Genomic DNA, 11,319 nt, shown 5'->3' with positions numbered 1-11,319 from the left:
TTGAACAGATGATCTTTTTTTTTTTTAAGGGAGTTTCATATGGACAACAAAGAGTACTGAAATCTTTAAAACCTGCTGTACATCTGAGACATTTTATTAGATGTTTATCTTGTTGCTAAATACCATCACTAACCCAGATCCTGTTCCAGTTGATTTCACTGGGTGCAGCACTTGTAGCCATGTACTTGTCATGTTAAACATGTGACTGACATATAATTTTTAATTTAAAAATAGAGTTCAGCTGTCATCTTAATAATTAAGAAACCTGAGTAATTAAGAAACCTCCCTCCCTCCCACCCATTCTTAGGGGAAAGGAAAACCAACTTTCATTTCATTTCATGCACATGTTGTTTTGTGTGATTTATTTCCTTTGGGTAAAGTCAATAAATACAAATAGTACTCATACCAATATATTTATTTCAAAAACATTGTAGAAAGATATAATGAATTTAAAATAACATTATCTTTCCCCATGGCAAGGAAATTATTGTTCTTAAAGTTATTAGTTTGGTGTGCACTTTATATAACATTCATTGGTTTGGGGAAGCGGGGGTGGATAGCATATCTTTGTGGTCTACTTTATGAACAGAATACAATGAGGAAATTTCATTTGTTACAATCTCAATCCCTAGCAAAACGTGGGCCAGTAAATAATGCATGAATCAGGGCAGGATTGTGTTTCTTACTGAGCAGTTAGGAGAGAGGAAGAAAGGCTAATGATCAGTTTTACCTGAAACAGAGTCGTTATCATGGGCTGACTTCCTGCCATATGAAAGACTAAGGAGTCAGTCCCTATGACCTGTGGCATTGACACAGTGTCTGGTAGGATCAGACACTAAGATTCCAGAAATGTTTTGAGACCACGTTGGATGGCTTTACATGAGTGCCAAGGGTTCCAGTTCTCACTGCTCTAATGTGAGCTTTCTCCCCTTGTAGCCATCATAGTGCAACTGTGATGTATAAGGGCCTCTGTGCTTCTTTGGAAAAGCTGGAAAGGGCTTGAGACTAAAGCAGGAAAAGGGCAAAGTCCCTTCTGCTCATTTTACTCATTAGACAATTAAGGCCTCTCAGATTTGGGATAGAGAATGGGACTTCCACATTTCAGTATCCCAGTCAAATTGAAGTTTGATATCATGGCAGGTAAACAAAATTGCATAGTGCTGCCTCTCTTTTCAGTGATGAGTTGTTTTAGCTGTTGATTGAGGCAAACTGAGGAAAGTCTTGCTCCTGTTTTTCCACCCAGACTTTATCCCTGTCCCAGTTCCTGTTGCACAGTACTTGGAATACTCCATCTTTTCCTAAATGGATGAAAACTTGAGGCAGATATGACCAAACATGAATGACAGCACATTACCCATCATGTCTACTCTGTAATAGTGTGGCAAAGCAGGCTCAGTTTTCTTCAAGCATAGGATGCCATTTGGTAATATTTTTCTTAGTTGTATAGGGGCAGGTGCCTGGGGTTATAGACTCAGAAGATTTACAAGCTCACTCTGACTTGTTTGCAAGGTATTTTGTGGACAAAATAGCCTGTATCCACCATAACTAGGACTCAGCCAGTAATCCAGTTAAATCTCAGAATGCTACTGCAGCAAATGCTATCTTGCTTTCAGTTGATGAGGTCTGATGAAATGGATAAGGGGCTTCAAAGCATCTAGGCTCAACCCTTGCCCTTCCTGGGTGAGAGTTGCAAACTGCGCTGGACTAGTCAGATGGGTCTGGGAGGTAATGAAGGGAACGGTGCTGCTGGCTTACTTTGACCCTCCCCAAAGAAGGCATCCCTGAACCCAAATGATTTTACTCCATCCTGGTAGTCAATATTCTGTTCCTCAGCAAGGTGTTTGAGCACGTAGTGGTTGAACAGCTTCACCTAGTTTTGGACTAAGCAGATTGAACTGGAGATTCAGGCCTGAACTTCAGATGGAAACTGGTTACCATGATCACTGATCTTTGCTGAAAGCAGGGGGATCCACCCCAAACCTTTCAACAGCTTTCAGTGCTATCAGCCATTATGTCTTTTTGGAGCAGTTGGCTGAGTCGGGGGTGGGGGCCACTGTTCTTTGCTCCTATATGATTGGCTATTTCCAAATTTCAGACCAAATAGACTAAAAGACTTCCTCTTTTTGAGCCAAGGGAAGGCACTGTGTTTAGCATTAAAGTCTATAGGATAATTGATAGGAAAGATCTCAAACACATAGTAGTAAAGACTGGAGTGTGCAGTGAGGGCATTTGGCGCTTTAGCTACTTACGTTGAAGGGCAGTAGTAGAGGCAGACTGACAAGGCAGGGGCATTTGGTGGCTGAAGAAGGGCAAAGCATTTGATCAGGCAAGAAGCAGGAGGAGGACCTTGAGTAGAGTTCCCTCTAAGCTGAATTACCATGAGCTAGCTCACAGATTTTTAGCCTCCAGCTCACACATTTTTGTCTTAACTCAGGGAAAATGGCCCCGAAGCACACTAATTTATGCAGTAGCTCACAAAGTAGAATTTTTGCTCACAAGACTTTGCAGTTTAGAGGGAACATTAACCTTGAGGTAGATTTGCTTGGATGGGGGGTTGGGATAAATTTTGGGAGAACATCAGCAAACAGGGTAGTACAGATTGCAAGGGAAAATTTGGCTCAGCAGGGCAGACGTTCTGAGAAATGCAGAATGCAAAGTCCTATCTCATATCCTTCAGGATTAAAATACCTCATGCATATAGGATTGCCAGGTCCCCATGGTCACCAACAGGGGATGTGGGGGTAGAGTTGCCAGATGAAGGTTGGGAAACTCCTGGAGATTTGGGGTTTGTTGCCTGGGGAGGACAGGGACCTCAGGGGGTACAATGTCAGAGTTCACCTCCGAGGAATCAGTTTTCTCCAGAAGAAGAAGATATTGGATTTATATCCTGCCCTCTACTCAGAAGAGTCTCAGAGCGGCTCACAATCTCCTTTACCTTCCTCCCCCACAACCGACACCCTGTGAGGTGGGTGGGGCTGGAGAGGGCTCTCACAGCAGCTGCCCTTTCAAGGACAACCTCTGCCAGAGCCATGGCTGACCCAAGGCCATGCTAGCAGGTGCAAGTGGAGGAATGGGGAATCAAACCTGGTTCTCCCAGATAAGAGTCCGCACACTTAACCACTACACCAAACTGGCTCTCCAGGGGAACTGATCTCTGTAATTTGGAGATGAGCTGTAATTCCAGGGGATCTCCAGGTCTCACCTGGAGGCTAGCATCACTGTGTGCCTAGTTGCTAAAGTTTATAGTCAACCAAGAAAGCCCAGAGCCTCTTTTGATGGAATACCCTGTTATTTGCATTAAAGCAAATAAAACTTTATAAACAATTTGAGGGGGCGGTCTTAGGATCTTTGTGTATTCTGTTGCATATTTTCATTTTGCAAATCACTTTAAAGGGCTTCATGAGGGGAAGGAGAATAAGCATTTGAAGCCTCTATAGCAGTGGTCCCCAACCTTTTTAGCACCAGGGACCGGTTTTGTGGAAGACAATTTATCCATGGACCAGGGGTGGGGTGAGGTGGCGATGGTTTCAGGATGATACAGTTGTGCACTTTATTTTGGTGTGGTGGTTAAGTATGCAGATTCTTATCTGGGAAAACTGGGTTTGATTTCCCACTCCTCCATTTGCAGCTGCTAGATGTCAGAACTTGGACGAACTTCAGACGAGTCCAATACTTGTTACAAGTTAGGATCTTTACTGAAGAACTACAGTACTAGAGCGACTAAATAACAGTAATGACAACTCCTGGCAGTTGGTTACATTTTATGCCAGCAGTAAAGCACAATAAAGCAATCATTCACACGGTTTCAAACAAGCATTTCTTCTTCCCAGACTCCGTTATCAGAAAGGAGGATGCCCCCTGTTGTGAAGGCCAAACGGCCTGTCTTCAAAGGGCACCTGTGGATGTTAAGCAGAGACTATCTGTCGTCCGCCCTACTGCCCTAAATATTTGGCATAGCACGGGGCCAGGGTTAATTGCAGTGGTTAGGCACTCTATGTTATTACTAAGGTACAGCATGGAGTCGGTTTGGCTAAGGCACATAAAGCAAAAGTTACAAGTTCTGACATACTGCCCCCCCTAAGCCCTTCGGCTTGGGCTTGTGTGGGTACAGTAGGTGAAACCTTTTCAGTAGTTGCGGGGCAGACACATCGCTAGCTTTCACCCATTCATCACAGCTCGGAGGGAAGTATTTCCACCTGATAAGGTAGTACAGCACACCCCGTTGGACTTTGGAGTCCAGAATTTCCTGCACTTCATGGTGACTCTGACCCTTCACTATTGTCGGAGGCGGCTCCGGGGGGCGAGGATGGAATGGCGTAGCCCCAGGATCTTTGCGAAGAAGGCTGCAATGAAAAACAGGGTGGATCTTACTCAAGGATTTGGGTAGTTCTAACTCCACCGTCACTTTGTTGATAACCTTTGTTATTTTGAAGGGACCCAGATACTTCAGAGCGAGTTTGCGACACCCCTGCGGGAGGGGCAGATTCTTTGTGGATAGGAACACTGTCTCTCCCTCTTTCAATTCCCATTGGGGGGTGTGCTTTTTGTCAAAGTGCTTTTTGTACTCCCTTTCTGCCTCCTCTAGGTTTTCTTGAATCACCCTCCACCCCTCTCGTATTCCTTCCCACCATTGTTGGCATGAAGTGGGCTCCAGGGACCCGGATGGTAAAGGGAGATTAGGGAACGGTTTCCCTTCATAGCCATTGACTATTTGGAAAGGGGAGGTTTTGGTGGAACTATGAAGGCTGTTGTTGTACCCATATTCTGCAAAGGGGAGTAGTTCCACCCAATTCGTTTGCTGGTAGTTGACATAGCATCGCAGGTACTGCTCGAGAAGCCCGTTCACCCTCTCCGTCTGTCCGTCCGTCTGCGGATGGTATGCGGAGCTAAGTCCCTGCTCAATTCCTGCCAATTTGCAAAACTCCCGCCAGAAGTTGGCAACGAACTGTGGCCCGCGGTCACTAATGACCTTCTCTGGGAATGAGTGTAGGCGGACCACGTGATTAAAGAAAAGCTGGGCCAATTTCTTGGCTGTGGGGAGTTTCTTGCAGGGGATGAAGTGGGCTTGTTTAGAAAACGTATCTACTACTACCAGTATCACTGTCTTCCCTTGCGATGGAGGGAGCTCCGCTATGAAGTCCATTGACACTACGGCCCAGGGGCGGCTCGCGGTGGGGAGTGGAACCAAGTGGCCCGGTGGTTTCCCCCCCCTCCGTTTAGACATGATGCAAGTGGGGCAGGCGAGTACGAATTCAGAGACATCCCTTTTTAGCTTGGGCCACCAGAATTGTCGGGTGATTAAATTGAGGGTCTTAACATACCCGAAGTGGCCGGCTAGGCGGCTAGAGTGGCTTCGCTCCAGAACCTCTTTTCTTAAGGACTTAGGCACGTAGATTTTCCCTTTGTGAAACCAAAGCCCTCCTTCCCCCTTCTCGAGCCCCTCTGGTCGTCCTGTTCCCTCTAATTCGGCTTCTGTAGCGAAGCGGTCCTTTTGTGGTAGGTCAGGGGCCCCGGTCTGCTTTCCTGAACGGGTGGTGCCCCCCCCCCCCCCGCGATGGCGGAGGGAGGGATGAGGGAATCGATCACTTCCTCCCTCTGGCTCTCGTGCTGAGGCATGCGCGATAGTGCGTCAGCCAAAAAGTTTTTTGTGCCGGGGATGTGTTTCAGCACGAAGTCGAATTTGGCAAAGAATCCCGCCCACCGGATTTGTTTTGCAGTCAGTTTGCGGCGGCCGGTGAGGGCCTCCAGGTTCTTATGATCGGTCCAAATTTCGAAAGGGACCCGGGCTCCCTCCAACCAGGATCTCCATGTTTTGAGGGCAAACATTACTGCAAAAGCTTCCTTGTCCCAGACCGACCAGTTCCTCTGTTCATTTGAGAATTTGTGTGAGATGTAGGCACAGGGACGGAGTTCCCCCTCCTCGTTCCTCTGCATCAATATGGCTCCTACGGCGACGTCGGAGGCGTCGCATTGCACCACGAAGGGTTTTAATTCGTTAGGGTGAGCCAGTATTGGTTCAGAGGTGAAGAGTTGTTTGAGCTCTTTGAAAGCTTGGTGGCACTCCGGCATCCATGTTAGGTGCGCACCGGGTTTTTTTGCCTCATCTCCTTTCCCCTTTGTTTTGAGGAGTTCCGTGAGGGGGAGCATTACCCGGGCGAACCCCTTAATGAATCCGCGGTAAAAATTTGCGAACCCGAGAAAAGATTGTAGCTGCCGTCGGGTTCGAGGGGGTTCCCAATCTAGAACCGCTTGAATTTTTGCGGGATCCATTGCTAGTCCCTCCCCAGACACTCGAAATCCCAGGTAGTCGAGTTCTTTCTTATGGAACTCACACTTAGACAGTTTAGCATACAGTTTGTTTTTGCATAAGGTGGTCAGCACTTTTCTCACCAGGGGCACATGTGATTCAAGATCTTTAGAATAGATAATGATGTCATCAAGGTACACCACCACCCGCTTGTACAAAAATTCCCTCAGTACTTCATTAATGAAATTCATGAAAACCCCCGGCGCCCCCTGAAGCCCAAAAGGCATCACCAAATATTCGAATTGTCCCATGGGTGTGTTGAATGCCGTTTTCCACTCGTCTCCCTCTTTAATCCGCACACGAAAGTACGCGTCTCGGAGATCGAGTTTGGTGAATATTTTACCCTCGGCCACAGTGTTCAATAGGTCTTTTATCAGTGGGATCGGATAAGCATTAGACATGGAAATCCCGTTTATCCCGCGAAAATCTGTGCAAAGTCTAAGCCCCCCATCCTTTTTCTTGCGGAATAGGACCGGGGCGGCGTGGGGGGCTGTGGCCGGTCGGATGAAACCCCGCTTCAAATTTTTGTCAATGAATTTTCTCAATTCGGCCTTTTCCGCCCACCCCATGGAATACAGCTTTGCTTTGGGTAGTGCTTGCCCAGGGATCAGTTCGATAGCACAGTCTGTAGGGCAGTGGGGGGGGAGTTCGTCTGCTTCCCTCTCACTAAAGGCTTTCCTCAAGTCCCTGTATTCTTTGGGGATCGACCCTATTTCCTCCAGGGTGAGGCAGAGTCTCTCGTTCTGGGGAGGTGCCTTCGGGCCCCATTCAGCTCTCCAGTGGTGGTGTTCGCACCGCCAGTCCGGGAATCGTACAATTTGCTCGGCCCATCGAATGTCCGGTTGGTGCCTGGCCAGCCACCCTGCTCCCACGACCACGTCGAAGGAGGAAGACGGGGCTATGACAAATGTTTCTATCCCCCAGTGCTCCTCTGTCCCTACAGGGGTAGCTTGGGTTTCTAAGGTACAGGGTTCCCCCCTCATAGTTGACCCGTCCATCTGTTCAAACTGGATGGGGTGGGGAAGAGGGGATGTGGCCAGTCCCAGCGCTTCTACTAGGCGCGGGGTGATAATGTCTCGGGTGCACCCAGAGTCAATCAGGGCGCGGGCGTGCATAAATCTCTTGAGGTTGGGGTTCAGGAGGGTGACTGCCATGAACAATAAACCCCCGGTAACTCTCACCGTTAGTAGTGCCGGCGTTTCTTGGACCTGCTTTGCGGCACCGATTAAAGCAGGTCGCTGTCGTTTCCCGCCGACTCTTGGTCCCAGGACTCCTCGCTGGACTCCTCTATGGTGGTAACATCCTCGTCAATCGCCAATTAAGTGGCGCCGGCGCCCCGACTGGGCTCCTTCGAGCGACCGCCTTTCTTCTTCTGTGCGGTGGGCGCCGGCTTGGGTTGATTCGGGGTCGGCGTTGGTCTCACCGGGCAGTTGGCAGCTAAATGATTCGGGTCCCCACATCTGAAGCATCTCCGCGCCGTGGCGGTGGGGGTCGAGGTTGCGGGGGCCCGCTTCCCTTCCGTTTTGCCGGGAGAGGGACTCGGCTTCCCCCCTTTCTTGCCTTGTTGTTGGCGCCGCATCCCGACATGCTGGAGGTCGGTTTCCACTTCCCCCGCCAGTTGGATCCATCCCACCAGGGTGTCCAGTCTCCCTTGGTGGTAGCACCGATCTAGGATGTTTACGTTCAGGCTGTTCTTGAACGCAGTGTACTTCATCACCTCATTCCACCCTCTGGCTGCTGCGCAGTGGCCCATAAATTCAGTGGCGTACTCGCGGGTAGTGCGGTTCCCTTGTTCGATCCTTTGTAGGGCCTCGATAGCTTTCTCCTCCCGCAGGGGATCTCCGTACTGTCAGAGCATCGCCTGCAAGAAGTCGGCCACCGTGGCTAGCTCGGGCTTCCTCCCGGTGTAAAGTCCCACGTACCACTTCCGAGCCGGCCCTCGCAGTTTGGAGGCGATGTGGTCGACCCGACTCGCTTCTGTGGGGTATCCCGCTCCCCAGTGCGTGAAAAATGTGTTGCACTGGATCGTGAAGTACTCCACCTCGTCTCCGTCGAACGTAATCTTTACTTCTCTGGTCCCCCCCCCGTCTCCCCCAGCCAGGGCGACGGGGGCTGCAGGCACCGGTACTACCGGGGCAACCGGCCCTCCGGGTGTTGGGGCCGGGGGGCCTACCGGCGGCCCGGCCGGGGGACCCGCCGGCGGACCGGCCGGGGGACCCGCCGGCGGACCGGCCGGGGGACCTGCTGGCGGCCCGGCCGGGGGACCCGCCGGCGGACCGGCCGGGGGACCTGCTGGTGGGCCGGCTGGAGGACCGGCCGGAGGGCCCGCGGGGGGCCCAGCCGGGGGGCCGGCTGGAGGGCCCGCTGGACCACCAGCCCCCGGGATCTGGCCCGCGAGCACGGTGCCCTGGAGCGCGCGTATCTGGTCGCGGATCGCTCCCAGGTTCTGTTGCATCTCCTCTGCCATCAGGGTTCTGGAGGCGTGGACCTCGTCGTGGATCTCCTTCACCCAATCGAACAACTCGTTGCGCAGGGTTCGGATCGGGTCCCCTCCGCCGTAGGTGCCGAGCCCCTCGTCCCTGGCTTCTCCCTCCTCGCCTTCCCCGCCGCCCGTGGCGAGGATTCGGTATCGTTGCTCCGCGGCCTCCATGGCTGCCGTAGATTTTCTCGGGCTCCAGGTCCGCGGGGCGAAAGCGTCAACCGAGAAGGGTGCGGGGACTTTAAGTTTTCTCCTTGCCCCGGTTACCTTCGGGTCGAGGGGTTCCTTATCGGGTGGGATGGTGGGCTCTCCGTGGTCTGGAGCCTTTGCCGCCATCGGGCCAGGTTGCCAGTACAGATAAGTCCAATATAAGGATTACTGTTATAATGTCAGAACTTGGACGAACTTCAGACGAGTCCAATACTTGTTACAAGTTAGGATCTTTATTGAAGAACTACAGTACTAGAGCGACTAAATAACAGTAATGACAACTCCTGGCAGTTGGTTACATTTTATGCCAGCAGTAAAGCACAATAAAGCAATCATTCACACGGTTTCAAACAAGCATTTCTTCTTCCCAGACTCCGTTATCAGAAAGGAGGATGCCCCCCTGTTGTGAAGGCCAAACGGCCTGTCTTCAAAGGGCACCTGTGGATGTTAAGCAGAGACTATCTGTCGTCCGCCCTACTGCCCTAAATATTTGGCATAGCACGGGGCCAGGGTTAATTGCAGTGGTTAGGCACTCTATGTTATTACTAAGGTACAGCATGGAGTCGGTTTGGCTAAGGCACATAAAGCAAAAGTTACAAGTTCTGACACTAGAATGGTCTTGGGTCAGCCAGAGCTCTCACAGAGTTATCCTTGAAAGGGCAGCTGCTGTAAGAGCTCTCTCATCCTCACCTACCTGAGAGGGTGTCTGTTGTGGGGAAGGAAGATAAAGAAGATTGTGAGCCACTTTGAGATTTAGAGTGGAGGGCAGGATTTAAATCCAATGTCATATTATTATTATTATTATTACTACATTGTAATATATAATTAAATAGTTATAGAACTCACGGCATGGTACTGGTCCACGGACCAGGGATTGGGTACCCCTGCTGTATAGTATCCAAGGCTTGCTTGTTTCTCTAGCTGTTCAGAAACATTAGCCCTGTGGTGTCTTTTCTTCCACATTAGAGCTCTTGGAAATGAATTGATAAGATGGCTGAACAAAGGCAGCGAGCTTTATCTACATCAGGAGAAGCATTGTATGATATCCTAGGCCTAACAAAAGGGGCCGCCCATGATGAAATCAAGAAATGTTACAGGTATTTATGACAGTTCTAAACCTTTGTGAAACTGAGATCCCGAATAATACCTACATATTTTTAAGAAGGTAAGGTATTTTATGGCTTTCAGAGGTTTATAATAAAACTGTAAAAACTACTTAAAATAATGTATACCGTTCAGTTGGTTTGACATGTATTTCTGGGCCTCAGATGAACAACAGAGACAAAGAGTTTTTTGGACCATTAAAAACTGCTGTACTATTTTTGTTGGGGCACTTCTGTAAAAGGGGGGGGGGGATGAATGAGCACCACCAAGTAATCACATCCCACACAGCCTTTCCTGAGCATTCCTGTCTTTTTGTTACTAATTTGTGCATTATCCCTCCTAATTGCCTGCCCTATTTTTGGTTTCTTTTGAGTGGAACAGCTTTAATTTATTTTAATTTTACAAAACAATATAAATAATAATCACCAACTCTCATCCTCTTCTTTCCATGTGTATCTTTACAAGTATTAATGCAATGTGCTAACATCAGTATGAACATGTTTCATTTAGGGCTTTTCCAGTATAGGGTTTCCCTTCCAGAAAAGTAAATACTTGCCACAATTCCTTCATAAAATAATTCTCCATTTATCTCCTGCTCTGTGTTCTAATATATTGTGACAGTTTTCTGAGAATCGTAACGTCCTAACATAAAATACCAAAAAGTTGACAATTCTGCTACAGAAAGGCTATCAATAAATTTAATAGGGTCCCAGAGAGCAGGTGAAATAATCCATACAATATGAGGCAATATATAGATAGAGTGCTTTTTCCTAATCTCCAGCTACGGCCTCATTCCCTAATCAGTATGACTGAACTCCATTTTAAGTGGGGCTCCATGCCCATCTTCTGAGGATCAAAAAAGAGAGTCACTGCTCCCTTCCATCAAACCCCCATGGAGACAAAAAAAATCCACACAAGTGGGGGGACCAGAATGTGGAGAAAGCGAACAGAGGAATATTTCCTGGGAGGGTTAAGGGAAAGGAGACTGAATGTCCCATATAGGCAGCATCTGATTTTTGTGACTTTAAAATATACTGCCTACATGTTTTTAAGAACGTTTTCTTGACAAACAAAAATATGTTAATTGGATAAGAAAGAAAAGACAGTTTTGAAGAGGTGAGAAATCTGAGTCAGGTCCTATAAATATTATGATTCATATTGTACATATATTCCTCAGAAGAGAGAGAAGTGAAATCTCTTCTAATTTCCTGTTTTATTA

General features: G+C 48.6%; 1 protein-coding gene across 1 annotated transcript in view; it reads left to right on the top strand.

Annotated features, from left to right (window-relative positions):
* Positions 1 to 9,960: 9,960 nt before the first annotated feature.
* DNAJC5B (DnaJ heat shock protein family (Hsp40) member C5 beta) overlaps positions 9,961 to 11,319 on the top strand; it is a 31,695-nt gene continuing 30,336 nt past the window's right edge. Inside the window, exon 1 of the mRNA XM_060243684.1 lies at positions 9,961 to 10,093. Within this exon, the coding sequence (XP_060099667.1) occupies positions 9,987 to 10,093 (107 nt within the window). The 5' untranslated portion in view covers positions 9,961 to 9,986. The remainder of the gene's footprint in view (positions 10,094 to 11,319) is intronic.

The sequence above is a fragment of the Heteronotia binoei genome, chromosome 7, assembly GCF_032191835.1.
Source record: "Heteronotia binoei isolate CCM8104 ecotype False Entrance Well chromosome 7, APGP_CSIRO_Hbin_v1, whole genome shotgun sequence".
Taxonomy (NCBI): Eukaryota; Metazoa; Chordata; class Lepidosauria; order Squamata; family Gekkonidae; genus Heteronotia; species Heteronotia binoei.
Note: the sequence above shows the minus strand (reverse complement) of the source record. Positions and strands in the feature narration are given on the sequence as shown.